The sequence below is a fragment of the Pezoporus wallicus genome, unplaced genomic scaffold (assembly GCF_028554395.1).
Source record: "Pezoporus wallicus isolate ANWC-B61680 ecotype Strahan unplaced genomic scaffold, APGP_CSIRO_Pwel_v1 contig_7265, whole genome shotgun sequence".
NCBI lineage: Eukaryota > Metazoa > Chordata > Aves > Psittaciformes > Psittacidae > Pezoporus > Pezoporus wallicus.
The window spans coordinates 869,682-891,052 of NW_026635568.1; the positions used below are offsets into that span (position 1 = coordinate 869,682).

Consider the following 21,371-nt stretch of genomic DNA (forward strand, 5'->3'; position numbering starts at 1 on the left):
ACTCAGCTTACTGAATCCCAATTAAAATCCTGTCTTTGCAGAATCTTATAAACGGGAGGTGTTTTTGAGGGGATACTGGGGAGGGGGAAATGCCAATTGCAGGCTTTTCTGTATGGTGTCTTCTCCAGCTCTTCTGTTAATCTCTGAGACTTGTTTTCTTTCCTGCCTTCTCCCTAACTTAGGGAGCTATGCATCTGCCATCAAGATGGAGGAATTTGCAAGGACAGCCTTCACACTGTAAGCTGGAGGCACTGGTGTTTGTTAATCTTCCAGGGTCCAGACGTAGTAGATGTCTGTTGTGTTGAGAAGAAGGCCTAGCTAGCTTGCACTGAGCTCCATGTAACCCATAATCATACTGGTGCTTGAGTTACCTAGTTTAAACTTAGCTCAGGTACCTCTCTGCTGCTTCACTATGGTTGTAAAACCTATCCTGAGAAATACCACTAATACAATAATTCTTGTAGGTCAGGTAGACAAAGGAAAGTGTTGGTTGTTCTGGGTTTCGTTTGTTTTTTTTTTTGGGGGGGGATTTGGTTTGGGTTTGGCTTTTTTGGGGGTGGGGTAGGGTTGTTTTTAATTGGCAAGGAGAATAAGTGTAACAAAACTCATGCTCTCGTGTCCATTCTTGTTTTCTCCAAGCACCATGTTCTGTAGTCCATTGCCTAGGGAGCTTTTAGGGACATGTTTTAATGAACACTAGAGCACTGAGTGATGAGAAGAGGTGCTTGTAAAAACAGTCAGTCATATGTGGAACAGGAGGAATGGGTGACAGGTCAATCAAACTGCAAATCTGAAGTATTGCTGCTGTTCTCTAATCTTTGGATCCAGACCTGCTAAGTCACAATATGGTTATGCAGCTAGAGAAGGTCAATCAAACTTGCACATTAAATTTGGATAAAGCCAGCATGGTAGATGATTACTGTAGGTTTTTCTTACAGTATGTTTAGGTTACGGGAAGACTTCAGGAATACAAATGCACTCTCTTATTGCATCTTTATTTATGATAACAGGCAATAGGGCTTTAATAGCATTTTCAAGTTCTGTTTCACTTCGTTGTTTGCTCTATAGGCTGATGTAATTCAGTGTAAAAGCAGAAGTAGTATTCTTAGTTATTTTTCACTGCATTCCACTTCACTAATAGACAAAGCAGAAATAACTGATGTTTCCAGGATTTAGCGCAGCTTCAAGATGAATCTCTTGCTCTTTGGCAGAAAAATCTTTCAGTTAATTTACAAGATCTCCTCAGATCTTTCTAATAAACCAGCAGTGAGTGCTTTGTTTTGGGTGGTTTTGGTTTTTTTTTGTTTTTTTGTTTGTTTGTTTGGTAGGAGATTTTGCTTGTTTTTCGAAGGGCAAAGGAGATGAGTGGTCTGTCTGGCCCAGTGGTCTATTTCCTGAAGTGGGAGTGCAAAGTGACCATGACAGTGACCACTGTCCACTGTCTGTTCTTCTCAGACTCAACTACTGTCATGGAATTGGGGATGTTGGAGGATTCTGGCTGTTTGCTTCTTGTGTCCATTTATGGGAATGTTGGACATGAATATGTCTAATCCCTTGTTTACACTGTTGATACTTTCCATCTCCATCACCTCTTGGGGCAACAAACTCCAGAAGTTATGTGAGATGGGGGAAAGAAAATACTATTTTTTGTATTTTTTAAATTTTTTTTTACATTTCTTTTTTGTTTTAAAAATATCTTGTCAGTTCAACACTATCTTTCTAGTAATCCTGGGGCATGACATCAATTCTACCTTGAACATTTTTACACTCCTTGATCGCTTAAATGAAGTATATTGTCATATGTGGATGGAGAGTCGCTTCAAGTGCCAGTTTTACTTGTTTCAAGAGATTTGGACTATTGCAGGCTTTAGAAGGGCTATGCTTTGTTTATTGAAGTTTACTATTGTTAAGGTCTTCTCCTTTGAAGGAGAAAGTTTGGTAGTTTTGAAATTTTTAAAAGGATTGATTTTTATAATGATGTCTCATGGGCTAATTATAGTATTCTTGAAGACATGAATATAAAACATGCTAATTGTCTAAATGTTAATGTGTATGTTAAATATAGTGTGTGTGCCTAAGATTTACTCTGAATTAACTCTGGAATCCAGGTAAACATTACTTGGCTTAAGCTAATTTCTGCTACAAAAAGCAAGTCAATATTAGTTTTGTCCTGTCGTCTATGCAGATATTAATCAATCAACTTAATGTGTCCACATTTTGTGTATATGAGATTGAATGCTTTTCTTTCTTCGTTTTTCCTTTCCTTTATCAGCTATTTCCTCGAAGGTGTACGTGGTTGTATGTCATGAACAATTGCTTGTTATCAATATCTGGTAAGTTACTGTGCTATCTCCAACTGTTAGTGGTGGTAAACATTTGGTTTTGTATTTGAAGTGTGGTTTTGTTTTCTAATTAACAGGTAAAGCTTCTCAGCTCTATTCCCATAATCTACCAGGACTCTTTGATTATGCAAGGCAAATGCAGAAGTTACCTGTTGCTATCCCAGCACATAAACTTCCTGACAGAATACTTCCAAGGTAAATACATGTCGTCAGATGTATCAGAATATCTTAATTTGGGAGTTCAGAATATGCTTGTGAAACTCGAGGAATATCAAATAACATGGAGCTCTATTCACAGTTTGTCATGGATAACTCCTATGGGCATTAGTCAGTGGGTGGACCTCTAAACTTACATGAATCAGGATATGAATATACTCCTGTTAGATAAATGTGGTTTGGTACGTCTTAGCTTTTTGTCATGAAGCCTCTTGTTTGAGGGCATAGCTCTTTTCAGGTATAGTCTAGTATGGTAAAACCTGGTTGTTCTTGATGCTAAACAAGATTTAGGGTCAGTATTGTTCTTCTTATATTTCGGGCAAGTAGAAATGGTGACCTTACATTAGTTACTGTGGGCCCTATCTTTCCATTCTACTTAAAGTAAAAGTAAAAATTGAGGATGGATAAACACTTACTGCAGAGGGAATAGTCTCATGGATTATTTTGTAGGCTGGAAAGAATAGAACTGGAGTGCAGATTTGACATTCTTCATTGCCTAGTCATTTTTCACAGGCCAGTGTAGAAGATCCTTTTCATCCCAGATGCCTACAGCACATTGTGCATGCAGTCCCTCCAACCATATTTACTAACAAGTGCATACAAAATCTCAGGGACACAACGCTGGCTGACAAACCAAGCCTTAAAGAGACCATTCAAATCCAAGAGGAATAGATAGTAACACTAATCTAGTTTGCAGAGATGCCTTTGATTCTTAAAATATATATGGAATCATTGGTTCTTCTTGTATAATAGACTTTCTGTTAGGAAATTGTATTATAGGAGACGTAATTTTTTGCCATCTTTGGTTCTATTAACAGCCTATTAACATTTAATTCTTGGGTTCAGGAAAGGTTTCTTGTTCAGTCATCTGCCAACATAATGGTGCAGCACTCCTCTGAAAATTGTGTTATTCCTAGAGGCTAAATGCTAATTAACTAGGAGGTAATTTGTGCCTTGAATCGTTGTCTTCTGTGTGTCTGTGCCATTGTTCTGCTCCTCTCTATTCCAAACTAACTTTGATGTGAGGACTGCATCAGCAGTGGACTAATAACTGTAATTATCATTAAGGATCGTGTGAGGGAGACCTTCAGTCTACATTCAGCCTGGAATGACACGTCACTTAAGCTGCAGAGGGCTCAGAAAATTTCTTGTCCAGTCATGTCGCTTCCCTAGAAAAATGCAGCATAACCTGAATGTGTGAGTGCCAAGGCAGTCCTTCAAACACAGGAGAGATTCATTTAGATAATCCATTTTTCTGTTTTATCCCTTGCTGTAAGGCATCAGGGTAGTAAGATTTAGCCTGACAGAAGTGCATTTGAAGCATGGAGAAGAGCATTATTATATCAACGTAGAAATGTTAAAAGCAAAGTTTTCTATAGAGAAAACACAAAACAAAATAGAATTCGAAGTCATTTGTGAGGTTTGTATATTCATCTGCAACATGGTCTAAGTTGAATTTATGATAACTTGGTAGGCAAACATTCAGCAGCAGAAAATGTCTCTGGTAAGTCTACATTCCAGCTTCTTTCCCTTGAGTGTCCTTGAACAGTTTCTTTCAAACCTTCCATGGCTTCTTCCAAGCAAAATCTGTGGCCAGTACTCAGCTTTCATGCTGCTCAGTCCTGCATTATCGGTCACTTCTGGACATTTGAAAGGTGCTGAAATGGTTTTGACTGCAATATTTACCCATCAGTCCAAGCAAGCTCTCTGGTACAGTATCATTTGCCATACCCTTTGGGTCCACATGTCTTGTCTTTGAATTACAATTATGTCCTTGGGACAAGAGAGGCCTTTGTGTTGTCAGTGTAGTATCCAGCACAAGATGTAGTAAGTTACAGCGTTACAAAGAAGAATGATTGTGTGAGTACCAGGCATGTGTATAAATACATATAATTAAATAGTGGTAAATGACATTTGAAGGTATTGAGGTATCTATTGCTCTCCATTCCTGACTTTTCACTGCATTTATAACGTTGCATAACTGAGCAACATCTCAGTGCTAACAGAGGGATCACCATGTATGTTCTAGGCATGTCATTTTGAGAAGAAATACACACATACATAGTTTTTCTGGGGAGCAAATAAACTTTTCTCACCAACAGCTCACTAAAAAGCAAATTCATTCAGTTGTTTTAAGTTGACCAATAATTCTGTCTTTGTATCTTGTAGGAAGTTTGCAGTATCTACAAAAATTCCGGATACTAAATGGTGTCAGAAATGTTGTGTTGGTAAGTAAAGATCTGCAGAATAAATGCCAAGAAGCAGTATAGATGATGGCAGTATTAAAGTTACTGAGTCAGGTTTAGGAGGTGATAGGAGAAGATACTTTTGTCATTATTATGAAAAGATACATTTGCAGGCAGTGAACTCGTTCAGGTTAGTCCCTGAGTTTAAGCAGTGGAAAGCTTTCCCAATTTGCTTTTTATTTTGGAGGACAATTCTTACAAACCTCAAAGAAGGAGAGTGCATGTCCAGTTTAAACCAGCTCTTGGGAAGAACCTAATCTCCATGGCTGGAGTGACTTAAAGAGGTTGCCATCAAGCTTAAGTAGCCTAGGCTTAGGTAGCCTGACATCTAGCACAAGTTCCAGCTATCAGTATTGGATGATAAAAAGCAAGGAGTATTTTCAGTTCTTTGAGGACTTGTGTTGTCTCTGAAGCCTTTAAAGTGTGTTCAAAGCACTGTGTTAAGGCATGTTTTAAAAAGGGTGGTGGGAGCAGGTAGATTAAAATAAATAAAGTAATATTAAAAAGAACCAGGAAAGGTAACTCCTGGGGTCAAGCTCTTGTCCCTGGGAATGTTTCACTTGGTGTTCTGTAGTCAAATGTTTGGTGTGAGGATTTGTATTACACAGGAGATTCAGAGGCTCAGTGGTGAGCATCTGTCACCTATCCTGACAAAAATCTCCCCAGTATTGCTAAAACATATGATGTTATCTCTTCTTTGTCCAGCTCACCTGTTAAAACTTGACTTTTTCTGGTATGCAGATGCTCTAGGGCGTGATAGGGTATTAACAGTATGTACTGTGTATGTTCAGGCCTTGCCCTAATTGAGGCATCTAATTGAGCTGTAATGGATGCTGGAGGGAACACCTGAAGGGGTGGAGCAGGATCAGAGTAGGTAGGAATGCTGCTTTCTGACATGAAAATTAATTTGGAAGTCCATATGATTTTAGGTCTCTGTTTATGAAATGAGAATCCTAGTGGTGTGCTCCTCTTCAGTCTTATGGTTTCTGTACTAACAGGCACAGAATTGAATAAGAGTGCCATGGGACTTTGCATCACAAGAGGGGGACTGCTGTCTTGGCATGCAGGGATAGGTTAGCCTAACAAGCCTGGAATCCTCCTCCTATGATAGGAGTAAGTAGTAACAGGGATGTCTGCAGATGGCAGGTCCAAGGGGAGAAATAACAGATTCCCCTCTCCTGCTGTACTTATTACCCACAGCCTGAGCTGCAGCATTCCTGCTGGCAGCATAAGTACCCCTTTGGCCTGGGGGAAGCAGCAGTGCCACAGGAGGCAGAAACAAACAAGAACTTCTGGTCTCGTTTCTCCACCTTACAGGTGTTGGTAATTGCATGTTTTGTGTTTTCTGCTGCTGAGTTCAGCCATACCACGGGTCACACCAGGCATTATTTGCTGCCGTTTGCACTTGGTCTGACAGATGTTGAGTGAGGACTTGGATTAATGAAATTAAACTTTGATGTGTAAGGTGCCAAGGGATTGCTAGTGGATTTTCTTGGCAGTAGGGTAGCATAAGCATATTTTACTTACGTAGATAGTACTGGATTGTAGAAGCTCATTATGTGAACTGTGGTGTTCATTGCCTGATGTCCTTTAACATCTGGTCTTTAGATGTAGTTGTACAAAGTGTGAAGTAACACCTGTTTGTCTTGATAAGCTGGTGAAATTTTGTCAATACTGTAGAATTAAAGTTGTGAAATTTCGGATTTCACAGCGCCCAATTTTGCAATGTTATTGTTCTCTTCCCATTTTTAATTGAGCTCTTACAAACAGTAGAAGAGCAGGAGTTGAGTGGAAATAGATGATGTCACTTAAAAAAAACCAAACAGATTTCCTGCTAATCTATGACAAATACAGAGCTCCTGGATTTCATACTCACTGTGACAGTGCTTGAAAGGCAGCTGAGCAGTTCTGAAGTGATAGCAATAGTTCAGTTCCTGCTGGATTAATTGTCAAAACAGCTGTTCTTTAACAGCTTCTCATGATGATCTGGAGTAGTTTAGGCAAAACAACATGGTAGAGCAAGATACCTCAAATATACATTCAGGTTATTAGCTGCTCATGACTGGTGAAAGGGCAGACCATGCACCAGCATGCTTGCTGTCACTATTTTCATAGTGTGGATGCTGATTTTTCAGAAGCTTCCCTATATAAAAGATTAGAGTGGTGGTGGTGACTTAAAAATAAATTTATGGACTGTAATTTGGTTGGAAATTGTTTATTTTATTTGCTTGTATTGTACGCTAATGTGTTCTACCTCTCCTTTTTTGGCAGTGAGGAATCCGTACACGGGCCACAAGTACCTTTGTGGAGCACTACAGTCTAGCATTGTTTTGTTAGAATGGGTTGAACCAATGCAAAAATTTATGTTAATCAAGGTAATATTAGAATAAGGTGAAATATTCTTATGTTCAGTTCTATTTATCTTGAATGACCATTTCTTGAGTTAATACACTTTTCTCTTGGTTTCTTTTAAATTTCTTTGAAAATAACTATTTAAATAATATGTATTAACTGACTCAGAATACTTATAGGAATTTTCTTGGTTTTGTGGTGCACTTCAGTTAAAAAAGAAAACCCTTCTCTTCATGAACATTGTGTTTTAGTTGCACAGTAAAAAACTGGCTGACAGGCTGATACATGGCCGAGTGGAGTGATAACATGGGTTAACATCCGGCTTGCTCCCATACCAGAGAGAAGGTGGCTGTTTATTTTATGCTTTGTGACACTGGAGGTGCCCAGAACTCATGTAGGGATGCAGCCACTATAACTTGATCAGCCTGGCAGCCAACTTAGAGACTGCATAGCCAGGGAAAGCAATGGTGGGTATAGCACTCGTGTCATCTGTGTGCAGCTGCACAGGACACACATCGTATTTTATTTTAACTGAATTGGCATGAAGACTCTAACCTTGTTAACTCAGGCTTTTTGTATCTATCAGTTACTGTTATCTGAAGAGGTAAACTTAATGTTCTAAAATGTATGGCATAAAATTTACCATACAGTTTAAATACCTAATAGTGACTCAGACTAAACTTGTTTTGTTTCTAATGCCTATTTTTGTTTCTTAATCTAGCACATAGATTTTCCTGTACCTTGTCCACTGAGATTGTTTGAAATGCTGGTAGTCCCTGAGCAGGAATTCCCTTTAGTTTGTGTTGGTGTCAGTAGAGGAAGAGACTTCAACCAGGTGGTGAAGTTTGAGACTGTCAACCCAAATTCTACCTCTTCATGGTTTACAGAAACAGGTTTGTACACTGTTATAATTGCATTCAGAAATGCTCCTTGCTCTTCTGTTACAGCTGAAGCACTAAAAAGGTAGTTTCCTATGAGAAAACTAATGGTTAAATCATTGAGGCTAAGTGATCATTGTAAGTTCTCTTTAAATCTGTTTGTACTTGCTTGCACATGCACTTTTTTGGATGTTTCTAGTTGTTGAACTGATTTGATTTCTTGAGGTTTTTGAGTATTGCAGAGTATGGAGCTGTGGGGTTTTTTGCATTCCCATAAATCAGAGTGTACTTGACTATTGCCCACTGTGCTGTTCTCTACCCTGGCAGCGTGATGTCAGTTTATTTAATAGATTTTAATAGAATTGCACTCCGAACAGTTTCTTTCATCATCTCTGTAGGTGTAGTCTGTCTCTTCTGCAATAAGCCAGTGTGATTAGAAATGAGGTTATCAGCTTCTTGCTGAGAGAGAGCATATTTCTATTCTCCCCATGTTTGTGGAAAGAGATTAGGACCGCTGGTAGCAGGAAGCCAGGTATCTGTCTGTCACTGGTCTGGGCACCATGAGTGAGAAGGCCACCATGTGAGCAACAGTATAAATAGTCTTAAGAAAGAAGTGTTCTAAGGATTAATTTTTAAGAGTTGCAAGCCCCCCCCCCCCCCGCCTAAACCTAGAAGCAGTAGTGAGCTGACCCCAGTCATAGCTTCCATGTTTAGAAGCAGTAAATAGCTTTGTTATTACCAGACATAGAGCCCTTGTTGATCCATGATGAATTTATACTTAGTCCTGTGCTGGCATATACTTATCTGGCTGATGGTGTACCATGCAGTTCGCTAAGAAGAACAGTTTCCACTACAAAGATGCCTGCTGACTTTCTCACTGCTGAAAAGTGCGTCAGATTTTGACACACTTTAAAGAACAGTTACAGAAACCAATGTGATCAATGGATGGCTGATTAATACACTTCAGAGTACAATTAACTACTTGAAAGTGCATTTTACTTTCAAACTTACACATCTGTTCATGTAACTGTGTGGCTTGGTTAGAGTTCATAAAAGTAGAAAACTGAAGAGAAATTTTGACCCATGATGTCCTGTTGTCATTCTTCTCTCAGTATTATCTGCACTGTGGAGGTGTCCCTGTCCATTGCAGGGGGTTTGGGACTAGATGATCTTAAAGTCCTTTCCAAACCATCCAATTCTATGATTCTATGAATAATAATTCCTTCATGGTTCCTTTTGTTTTAATGTAGAAAATTTAACATTGCATTGTGTCTTCCCAAAAGGTACACTTCCTTAGCTTCCTTGGGTCATTTGTGTGTTCTTGTGTTGTTTCTATGTTGTTATTTTCTGCTATTTGTTTGACTCCAATTTAAAACCTCATGTTGTATTGGCTTATTCCTGTCCCCTGCTGGCAAGAGATGGATAATGCAATGAAACGGATTTTTCAGCGTTTTTTTAAATGAGGCAAGGGTGTACCATATGGTAACGAACAGTGCCCATCACACAGTTTCTACAGTAGTGTTCATTGTTTGGCGTTTGATATTTTTCTGTAAACGTCTTCTAAAGATGCTAAAAAAAAAAAGAAAATAAGCTGGCAAAGACTCTAGTGCAGGGGGTTTCTCCTGTGCCATCCTTCTGGTAGCTTCAGCAAGTACAGTGCATGTTTCCGCATCACATAATGTGGTTGCACAGATGTGTGTCCTCCAGTCCTTCTGTTGCATGCTTTCATCATGGCTGTATCCACCTTTGGTTAAGACCGTACATTAGAAATTGGTCAAAATCATAAATATATGACTTCCAAGACAAACAGCAAAAAAGAGATGGAGTGACCATCTCAAGGAGCATGTGTCTGCCATCATCCTCGAGAAGCTTTTTGCTTCTCAACAGGACCATGGATTTTATTCTTTAACTGAGAGCTGCTTTTGTATTTTAGGTAACATGCTCTAATTTCTCATCTCTAACAGATTTAATTAGTTTCTCTTTTCTGTATGAAAGAACACCTACAGAATTGTTGGCAGTAATGCTGAATTAGTAAGAGCTGCTTTTTGTGTAATGTCAGTGTCAACAAACAAATGAACCAAAGCTGTACTTCTCTTGAGCTGATGTGTCCACTAATTCCTGGTGGGTCAGATTTGTTTACTGTGATGGAGACTGCTGCAGCTGTAATGCAGGAGAGGACCGTGACCCTTCTTTTAAGAGTTTGGAGAAGGAAATAATAATCCCCTATTTTTTGGAGATTAGGGATGGAAAACCTGAAAATAGCAGCAAGAATTAAGTACTGATATTAAGTCCCTAGCAGTAGAAGAAAAATGGAATGAAACAGCATTCAGATTTAGTATGGACAGTCTCATATATCTGCCTTTTTTTGCCACAGCAATATTAAATTACACCAACAGATAATATAGGGAGAACAATGTATACCTGAGTTTGCTTTTGTGACTTGGCTCACAAAAGGCTGGGTTAAGTTCATACTTTAATATTACAGCTTCAGTTTTCCTGTCACAGTCAACATGTTGGATATGTGGACATGCCTCTCTAAGAGAAGATAAATGTAAGATGATTGTTTTAAGTAGATGAAAACACACTAACCCATTAAATTTTCTCAGTCTCTAGAACTTCCATTTCAGATTTCATGCTAATTTATGTTATGAACTAACACTGTCATTTTTTTATAGACACTACAGAGACAAGTGTTGTACATGTAACACAGCTGGAGAGAGATACCATTTTGGTGTGTTTGGATTGTAAGTTCTGGTATCAACTAAATACATACATATGCATGTACATGCATACTGTCTGTCTTCAAATTAGGTCACATTGAAGATTGATTCTTGGTTGACATGTCCTATTTATTGTCTAGGCTGCATAAAAATAGTGAATCTGCAAGGCAGGTTAAAATCCAGCCGCAAACTGTCGTCTGAGCTCACATTTGACTTTCAGATTGAATCAATAGGTAAGTTCAATTTTGTTATTAATACTGAATATCTGGGTAGACTAGAAAGCCATATGAAATTTAACAAGAGCGAGTGCCAGATTCTGTATCTGGGACAAGGTAGTCCTGATTATGTAAGATGGGGGATGAGAGGCTGGAGAGCAGCCCTGCAGAGAGAGATCTGGGGATTTGGGTTGATGGCAAGCTGTGTATGACTAAACACTGTGCCCTGGCAGGCAAAAGAGCTACCCACGTCCTGGGGTGCATCAAGCACAGCATAGTCACAGGAGTTGACTGTTCCACTCTATGCTGCACTGGTGCAGCCCCACCTTGAGTACTGTGGGCTGTTGACAGATTTTTCCTGGGAACCTACACACTTACCCTGTCCTTGAGGAAAGCCCTAGACCCATTTGCTTTCACAGGGTGCAAATGCAGGTGTCTGTCACTGTATTTGTGACAAGGGCTGGGAAGTAAAAGGCTCTGTAAAGCTTCCCGTTGCTGTAGGACTGTATTAGCCAATAGTTGCTGGGAAATGAAAAATGTCACTGCAGTATCCCTGTCACTTTCTTGCTAAAATTTGATACATATTTTCTATATTAATTATGTATTTTCAATATATAATTTATGTATTAGAATGGAGAGGGGTTTCCTGCTGAAAGGAAAGGCCGGCCATGTTTAGGCCTAGACAGAAGGACAATTGTAGAAATTTTTCTGGTTGGGTGGTAATATTTTTTAACCCTGCACCTTAAACAAAAAAATACGTAAATGCAGCTACTTTTGAGGCAAGTTCAGTGATTCGTGGGAGACATTCTGCAATCTGTGTGGGTGAATGTGATAGACTAAAACATACATGTACAGATTTCAGAACTGCAGTCATATACTTTTGGCCTTAAAAGCATGAGTTGACACTATGCCTCAAAACTGATTCCAGTGTTCTTTGTTACCAGTCTGTCTACAAGACAGTGTGTTGGCCTTCTGGAAACATGGTATGCAAGGAAGGAGTTTTAGATCAAATGAGGTGAGTACTACATTTAGCTTCAAATTCTAGCTTCTAATATAAGCCAGTGTCGTGGTTTAAACCCAGTCAGGTAACTCATTCACTCACTTCCCCCCTTCTTTCCCTCCCCCTACTCCCGGAGGGACGGAGAGAATTGAAAAGAATGCAACTCCCACGGGTTGACATAAGAACAGTTTAGTAACTAAGGTATAACACAAATCACTACTGCTACCACCAATAATAATAATGATAAAGGAAATAACAAGGGAAGAGAATACAACATCTCACCACCAGCCAACCGATAACTTGCCCCCCCCAAGCCCGACCAAGCACCGACCCATACCTCCTCCAACCCTGCAGTCTCCCAGCCCTTCCAGCTCACTCCCAGTTACATCCTGGGCATGACGTGCTGTGGTACAGAATACCTCTTTGGTCAGTTTGGGTCAGGTGTCCTGTCTCCGCTTCCTCCTGGCTTCCCTTCCTCCCTGGCAGAGCATGAGGCTCACAAAGTCCTTGGGCAAACCAAAACATCGCTATCAGCTCTGTTCCCAGGCCGAAAGTCTGCACTGCACCAGCTACCAAGAAGGAGAAACATGACTGCTACTGCTGAACCCAGGACAGCCAGGTAGAGGATACAGTAACTTCCTAGGTTAGACCTGGAAGCTGAAGTCTCATTCTAAGCATGTTTCATAAGCTACAAACTGATTAGTGAAGCTATACGATAGCCACTGTCAGGTTTATGACATACAAAACAAAGCAATGAGACCAGGCCATGATGCCACTGAAAATATCCAAGCCTAATTCTTGGGAACATTCATCATCTTCACCTTAAATTGCTTTGAAGACCAATGTCAGTCTCTTAGCCTCTTATGAGTGGGTGCCAGAATTTGAGCTCTGCTAATGACTGCGCACTCCACTGCTGAGCTTTAGCTTTTTGTCAGTGTTTAATGAGTTGCCTGTTGTATTTTAGTCTCTTCCATGTTCCCTTGGCTTACAAATACGTTGAAGATTTTAGTGCCCAGCTTTTGCAAGTATTTTTCATTCTCAGGAGAAAAATGTCAGATTGATCTAGAGTTTTTTTGGTTTGTTTTGGGTTTTATTTTTTGTTGTTGTTTTTTTTTTAGTAAAATGTGTGTAGTCTCTCTTTTTTTCAGCCAGTTTGAGATTTTTAGACATAGTTAAAGCATTATAAATACTTTCTCAATCCCTTTTTTTTCCTCCTTGCTTCAAACCTTGTGTCTTTGTGTGTTAGTAGAAATGCTTTGTAGGATTGTAATGTCTCTTAATTCAGTTATTAAAGAATGTTTACGGACTTCACCAGTTTTTCACCAGTGTCACATTGGCTGAGAAACTGAGCTTATTATGACTGATGTATTTTAATGTATATGTACAGTCATACCATGCCAAGCTTAGATACTCCACATTGTGATACAGCTACATTTATTTGCACAAAGCCACAGTTGACCTCATCTGTGCTGACAGTAAGCTGTTTTTTGTGGTAAGTTGGACCAAAGATTAGAGTCAGACTACTTCTTATTTCCAAGTCTGCAAATGGTTCTTGTGGCATCTGTGCATGCATGATTGTCCTTCTCCCAAGAGCTCATAATGGTGAACTGGAGCACCCTGCTATTAGCACAGACTATGAGAAGGAGATGAGCCTGCTAGGCACTTCTCCAACTCCAGACTCCCTGCAAGGCTCAGTGGATTACTCCACCCATTGGCACTCAGTAGCTCCGATCCAGTTGTTAGAGGACATGTCCCAGAGTACTGCAGAACAAGTAGATGCTTTATATTGTTTATGTAAAGCATAAGGAACTGTGTCTTCTTGCTTTGTTATTGTCAAGCCAAAGCCAGCACCTAGATGAAGAACAGAAGGCAGAACTGAGCTGTTGTCAGCCAGCCACACAAAACTTTCTTTGTAGAACATGTCTAGGGTAAGCTCTCAGGCCTTTTGAAATTCCTCATTTCTCTTGGTTGTCCTACCAGCCACAGCTATTAAGAAAAAAAACTCAACCAACTCCTTTTCATCTCTAGCATGGAAAGCCTGCATTACCAGCCTCAGATGGTGACCATATTTGTTACTTTTGGGGGCATTTTATACAGTGTTTTATGTAGGAAGTGGTTACACAGGACAAAAACCTGACCAACCTAACTTTGCAGCAGGCTTGTCTTTGGTAAAAGTTATTACTTCAGATTTCCTAATCCAGTATCAGTTGGTCTAATTTGGGATGGTTCTTGCTGCTTGCAGTCATTTCCTTCTACAACTGTGACATTCCACAGTGGTTTGATTGAATGGAAAGAATGAAACAGGGAAATGTATTAATGCTGAGATAAGATGCTCAAAATTTGGACCAAGATTGTGCAGACTTAAACCCACAAAAGGGAGGAAGTAATTTTCTTAAAGTGGGGAATGTAATTGTTGTGAATTAATGTTCTCTTGCAAGTTGTCTATACCAGAAATGAATTGACTTAGCTACTAGGATCTGGAAAGATGAATCTCTTTTTGTAAACACTGCTGCGTGTTCATGATGTGACTTGATATGCTTATGATTATGCATTGGGCTTCAGTTGACTTTATTGATTAGCATGATGTTTTCTTTGGTGCTTCAGTATTCATTTGAGCATAAAGATGTATCACAAGTACAGTTGGCCTGCAGTAAACAGCTCTACTGCACTAGTCCGAAATGTCAGAATACTATTTTCTTTTTACAATAAGCATATGTACCACAAATAAGATTGTTTCTCTGTTAAGGTTTTCAGAATATGAACATATTGCATTGTTACTGTAATTCAGAATTTCAACCAAATGCATTTTATGTGTGATTTACCTGCCCTTTCTGGAGATCTACTGTAGGGTGAGACAAATTGCACCCTACAGCTACCTGTTTCAGTCACGGCTGTAAAGAGAATTGCACCGGGAGCTCAGATACTGAGCTGACCCCTGCTGTTGTACTTGCAGTTGCTACAAGAGGAATTCATGTAACATGGCAGAAATTACAGAAAACTTTCAGAATCACTTAAAAGTGATAATTGCATTAAATTCTCTAGCTGATTTAAATCAGCAGTAAATTGGTAACTTCAGTTGTAGTCAGTTCTTAAGGTTGACTTTAAAACAAAACACTCGTGTGCTTAACATGTAAACATTTGTCTTATTTTTGTCTAGATCACGCAAGAAATTTCAGATAATACAAGGATATTCAGGCTTCTGGGATCTGACAGGTATGAAGAGAAGCAAACATGGCATGTTAGAATGAAGAATGTGTGTTCCTCCTATCTTGTACAAATTCTTTTTGCTTGTTTTCTTGTGATTCCTTTTATAGCCACCTTACTCATTCCTTTGTGCACATGTCTACCTTTCTACTTACTCCTTAAAAAAAAAAATCTTCTAAAAGTGTTTGTGGGCTTCCAGAAGTGCTCAGCCATGCCGAGAAGTTCCTTTTTTTCGGCTGCAGTTGCAATCTCCGGGAGTGTCTTCCTTTTTCTGCTGGAACTCTTCTGTTTAACTTGGTGAAATCTTCACTTTCAGATGCTCTACTGCAGGAGCTCATCAAGATCTACATCTTAAGGCAAATGCAAAAAATACTTAAAAACTTAAATACCTCACTTTTACCCCCCACTCTACCAATTGTCCTCCCAGCATGACAGCTCAGGTCTTGTTAGAGCTCTTGGTAGTTCCCAATGTAGCTGTTTCAGCACCTGCTTTGCAAGACACTAACACTGTGTCTGACCCATTGTATACCAGCTTGGCGAGTCAGTAGCTGCTGTTCTAGGAGTGTCGCCGACTTCCTCAACTTTCTCTGCCTTGCTGTCAAACTGTGTGCTTCTACAACAGCCAGAAAAACAGCAGAAGTTTTGTCTTCAGGGGTGTGTATATTGACATGATGGTTTCACCAGTCATGGATTTATATGAAGTGCAAAGATAGGCTTTAATTTTTCTTTTGAGAATTGCCTATGTCTTATACAGTAAACTCACATTCTTGTGGCACCACCAGAAAATCATATCAACCAAAGGCCTTCCCCGTATTCTGTTTTTCCAGACTTGATGCACAGCCCTGTAATTATCCATAACATCAACAGCAGTGAATGGTGCTGTGGCTTTTATGGGCTAGCTACAAGCAATTTTTGCTGGCTGGGGGTTGAGGATTCTGCTTTACATACAATACCTGATAACTTTTTGGTAATGGGTAGTTGTAAATAATACTCGCCTCTGACCTGAGGGTTTTACTCTCTCTGCTCCAGTGAGGTGTGCGTGCAGCTCAGCTTTATTATGTCATTTCTCTTAGTTGTTGAGAGACACCACAGCTCAATTTAAAAACAAGTCTGACTTCAGAATGGAGTATGACACCACATGGAAAAATAATGTCCTTTTCCCCAAATACAGTTCCATCTATTTGTGGCTTGCAGTAATAGTCTCCCAAGTCTGAGACAATGTTAATTGCATTGCAAAAAACATCTGTTCCAATTTCTTCAGATACTGTTTTGTTTGCAGCTTTGTCGTATTTTGAGCTGTGAAACCGTTTTCCATAACACGTCATTTCCTAGGCAGTTCATAGGAACTGGGCTTCTGAGAAGCCAGAAAACTGACATCAGTCTGATAAGAGCTTGTGTGTTGTTTTCTCCTGGTGGGCAGGAAACTCCTCATGGCATGAGGTGTCATTGCCTTTATGGAGCACACTGAGCAGAGGGTAGGTTTTCTGACTGATGTAGTTCAGAAGCAATCAGCCTCTCCTTGTGTGAATGTACAATAGATGGATTTGGATTTCCTACAATCTGCCTTCACTACAGGGTGTTTCTGGAGGAGAATTCAATCAGGAACGTGGTCCATTTAGCAATTTTACAGTCCTTGCCTGATTTAAAAATCTCAGTTTTTGAAACAGTTGTGCTGCTGATTTCTCTCCTTTGATAAGGGTCTGATCTAGGACATCTTTACAGTCTTTGCAGTTGCAATGTAGGTCCAGCTAACACAGTCTCCTGTCTCCGATGCTGGTCAAAAGCAAATGGCAAGAAAAAGAGTGAGAGAAAAGATTCTGCACATAGCAGTCCTTTCCTTGAGGACTCTCAGCCTGCAAGTCTTTGTCTCTGGGACTTTCAGAGCTGGAGGAAGCTTCTGTTTTGTTGGATTTAGGTTACCTAGGCTCAGGGAAAGCCTGGAAATGCTCACAGAAGAATCAGCTTTGGTCATCTGTTCTGTTCAGTGACCAAGAGCAGACTAATGACTTCAGAACCAGAGCAAAGCTCTGGGGAAGCATTAGTAGGGGTGTGATAAACCCTCTTCAGAAGCTCCCATGGAAAGGATGAGAGGCAACAGGCATACCTTGCAGCAAGGGAAATTCCAGCTGGATAAAAGAGGGGAAAACATCACAGTGAGGATAGTTGAACACTGCAGTAAGAGCTCAGAGAGGCTGTGATGATCCTTGGAGACCTTGCGTGGACAAGACCCCAAGCTACCTTTTGAGGTTGGTCTTGCTTTGAGAGGCTTTTGGACTAGAGGCCTTCAGGGAAAGAGAAATGATGACCAGTCAGATGGATCCTGGCAAAGAGTATTTGCAGTTACATCCAGGGATGTTTTTAAATGAAAGTTTGTTTTACTATGTCTCCTTTTATTTTCATTATAGGGTTGTGGTGCTGGAGAGTAGGCCGACAGATAACCCAACAGCCAACAGCAATTTATATATCCTGGCAGGGCATGAGAACAGTTACTGAGAAAGAGGGCATGGCAAGGCAGCTCGCCATGACAAGAGAACACTCCTGCTGCAGCAGCATCCATGGCTGGTTGAAATTGCACAGAAGCTGCAGTAACCCCACTTCAGTTACTTCATAATTTATTGTGGCATGAGAGGAAGACAAGAATTGTTTGTGGTATGGACACATGAGCATTATGATACCACAGAAGTGCTTAATTTACTGTTATGTAATCTTTGTACATATGCAGTATTTTTCAGTGAAACTTACTGGTGAAGACCTACACTGACTTCCTGTAGATAGCAGCCCCCCTGTTAAGTACAAGTGTCTTACCTGTACAGATGTAAAACTCGCTGAGGATGCAAAAACGAAATCGGGGTACTATTTTAAGGACTTCTCATGTGTTTATTATAAAGTGGGATGCTAGCAACAAATATAGTACATTTAACAACACTATTGTATTTTATTATATGTAATTTACTAATACAAATAAATCTTAACTTTTAGAAATTGTAACCAAGGCTGTAATCAGATTACAATCTTGTTTTAATTAATGCAACACACTGGTGTTCATGTTTGCACAATGTATTAAGATGTGATGTATTTAGTCACAAAGGTAAGCTGTGACTTTGTGGATATGACTCGGGCTTCAAAGTTCCTTTTTTTAGTTTTACTTGGGTAGTTTTCTTTGTGAAACAAACCAGTTAAACACCTGTATTTTTATATTTAATTAAAACTCTCCTTATGATTATTGCTCTATGCTTGAAAACAGTACTTTCTGGATGGGTGTCAGTCCCAGAAAAAGTGGTACCTGGCTGTAACACTGCAATAGGTGTTTGAATTATTAGTGTATACAATGATAAAAATTAGTATTACTGTTCATCTTACTAAATAGATTCATATCATAATGAAAAGGAGCAACATTCCACATTGTGGAAATGGCTCAAAGATGTTGCCATTCTTGACTTTGGGGTTTTTTTTTGGCCTTATAACCATTTTCACACTTTTCTTGATTTTTAGGATGTTAACACATGGCCAAAATAATTTAGTTACTACCTCATTGAAACAATACAACGGTTACTACGCATCACAGGAACTTAGTTTTGATCAGAAGTATTTTTGATTGCTGGTTTCCAATGGAATATGTAAATGCCAAGTTTTAGCAAAATGCACACATTTGACTCCTTTTTTTGTATATGTTCTTTATATTTTATTGTGATAATATACACTAAAACCAAACTAAATTTAAAGCAATTTATGGCCTGCATTATTGTTGTGATTAGTAATTGAAATATGTTCCCTAATGTATATAATGTAAAATAAACTTTTTTTAACATGTTGTTGTACAATTAGATTATCACCTGCACTAATTTTCCGCATAAGACTAAAATGGAACATACTGAGTTTTGAATTCTGCTATTAAATGTTTGTGCCAAACACAGAAGCTGGACATTTCTGAATGTATGAATGGTCACTGCAGCTCAACTCAATTTAGGCTAGAACTTGAGGTTAGGCATTTAATATCCATTGCCTAAAGGCTAAAAGGGTATATGTATTTGAGAGAAGTCTTTCCAAATTCCAGTTTGCTTGATTCCTTCTCTCCATCACCTGCTTTTCCACCTCTGTTAATTGTAAAACTAATTACCTTTTTTTAGCAGGGCTATTTTTGCCTGTGGGATTCAGCTCTCTGCCTCTGCTGGCCCCATCTCATTTATTCCCTTGAACTGAACCTCAGCTCTGCCCTGTAGGAGAGGTGGTAATGTAAGCCATGCTGCCGAGAAGCTGAATTCCCAGAAAAGGCCACATACTTGTGCTGCTGCCCAAGGGGAATTTCTGTCCTGCCTCCCATGGACTGCTCTTGACTCTGATGTGCTCAAAGTAGCTAAATTTTAACCTAGTACAGTATAGCTGATGTGCTGTAAATGCACTTCCTCCTCTGGAGTTTCTGCAGCAGCTGGGGCCAAGTGTCTTGCTGTTTGGGGCTGTTAGGCCACTGCTGAGTTACAAGCAACGGGAGCTAAGGGATAGCGGGTTTTATTCTGGTTGAGCATTTTGGGTGCAAGGATGTGGAAGAGGTAAAAATAAAGAGGACAGGGAAGCGTTGTGCTAGGGCACACTTGTCCCAAGTCTTTGCTTTCCTGCTTTTTGAGGAATTGTCCTGTTACAGGATTTGGAGCCTATGTCACAAAACTGCCTCTCCCGCACCCTGAGCTGCTTGGCTCCTTGGCTGGCAGCTGCCCCCAGTTAAGCCCTGAAATGTGGATGTCTGATCTCCTTTGCTAGATGGGCTATTGTCATGAACGGAAAGCTTCCTTGAGCCAATTCAGTAGGAGCTTCCACCATCCCTGTGCTCATGGAAGGTCATGATCAGTCTGAGGGGAGCTGTCAGAGCTAGGAATCCAAATCACAGGCACGATGAGGTTAGAGCAAGGCTTCTGCCTACACCTAATTGACATGGCTTCTCTAACAACCTTTGTAGCTTCCCCTTTCCTCTGTCCTCCCAGCCCCTTCTACGCTGGCTTCTGTCTTGGCTCCTACTGGGCAGAAATGTGTCATGATGTATCCACAAGATGGGGCATTTACCAGCCTAGCAGCAAGGATTGACCAGTGCAGGGCCTGAACTTGAGAATAAAGAAGCAAGGTTGGTTAGGTTTATTGCAAAAGTGCTTCTGAAAGCTGAGAGGATGTTGGAATGGACATTGCTTTTGTCCTGTTGTTGCACATCTCTCCATGTGATGGTGCCTGGCTCTGTCAGAAACAAGATGTGATGACTCGAGAAAGAGGGTGGTCAGATTCAATATAATACAGGTGGATTACTGTTGCTAGGGATCTTCTTAGTTCCTTGGGCAGCACCTCCTTGGGTACAGATTTTCCCTTTATAGCTCATTTAAATCCAACACATTCAAATTCAGGTCCCTGATGAGTTTCTCTGACAGATGCCTGCTCCTAGTAGTGTTCTGGAGTCTGAATACAGAACATCATCAGCTCCTGTCAGTACCTCCTTACATTCTCAGTGGCAGCTGCTGGTGTTAAAGGGGTATTGTAACTCCTGGTAAGCCTGCATTGCTTGGTCAGTGCTCAGCACAGTACGGTGAAGGGCTGCCATGACCCTCCACCTCATCCTCTCCCTCATCCAGCAGCACTGGGGCATCCCAAGTGTCCCTGTGCCACCTGCATACCACTGCACCGGCTGTGGCCTTTGGCTTTTGCTCCTGACAGCAGCATCAGCGAGTCTGATCTTGACCTAAGAGCAGATCATCCCACTACCTATCTCCCTGCACCTCCCCATGCCACTGAGCTTCCTCTGTTCCCTCATGATTCCATTCTTCTCGCTTATGTCCCTATGAAAGCCAGTGGCCTGGGACAGCACCCTATTGCCTTCAGTTGTGTTCTGCTCTTCAGTGGACTCACAAGACTTTTCCCATTCTGCCATATAGACTGGTTTATTTGCCATAAGCAGTGCAGCAACAGCTCTTCAGGCAGTCCTGGAGATAGTTATGTCTTGTTTAGTTGCTTTCCAAGCAAAGCTGCACCCTCCCATGCAGCACATGAAATGAGTTTGTGCGATCAGGTGGAGGTCAGTGAGGAACTCAAACTGCCTGTCTGAACCAATAGACCCCAGTGACAGGCAGGGGGCACTGAAACAGGACTGAAAGCCAGGCGAGGAAGGCTATCAGCTGGTGGCTCTGGATGGAGGAAGAGCTCAGGCTCTTCCTGTGGTCTTAG

General features: G+C 40.4%; 1 protein-coding gene across 15 annotated transcripts in view; it reads left to right on the forward strand.

Moving 5' to 3' along the window:
* MAP4K3 (mitogen-activated protein kinase kinase kinase kinase 3) overlaps nucleotides 1–18,994 on the forward strand; it is an 80,502-nt gene extending 61,508 nt beyond the window's left edge. For 10 of the 15 annotated variants that reach the window (XM_057396874.1, XM_057396878.1, XM_057396879.1 and 7 more), the window contains 9 exons: nucleotides 2,273–2,333; nucleotides 2,420–2,537; nucleotides 4,728–4,786; nucleotides 7,076–7,179; nucleotides 7,878–8,049; nucleotides 10,710–10,778; nucleotides 10,895–10,987; nucleotides 11,914–11,984; nucleotides 15,127–15,571. In XM_057396874.1, coding sequence (XP_057252857.1) covers nucleotides 2,273–2,333; nucleotides 2,420–2,537; nucleotides 4,728–4,786; nucleotides 7,076–7,179; nucleotides 7,878–8,049; nucleotides 10,710–10,778; nucleotides 10,895–10,987; nucleotides 11,914–11,984; nucleotides 15,127–15,474 — 1,095 coding nt within the window. In that variant the 3' untranslated portion in view covers nucleotides 15,475–15,571. Of the gene's footprint in view, nucleotides 1–2,272; nucleotides 2,334–2,419; nucleotides 2,538–4,727; nucleotides 4,787–7,075; nucleotides 7,180–7,877; nucleotides 8,050–10,709; nucleotides 10,779–10,894; nucleotides 10,988–11,913; nucleotides 12,036–12,592; nucleotides 12,990–15,126; nucleotides 15,572–17,578 lie in introns of those variants that run through there. The other 5 variants (XM_057396880.1, XM_057396883.1, XM_057396870.1 and 2 more) reach the window with 4 other exon arrangements.
* Nucleotides 18,995–21,371: the final 2,377 nt, after the last annotated feature.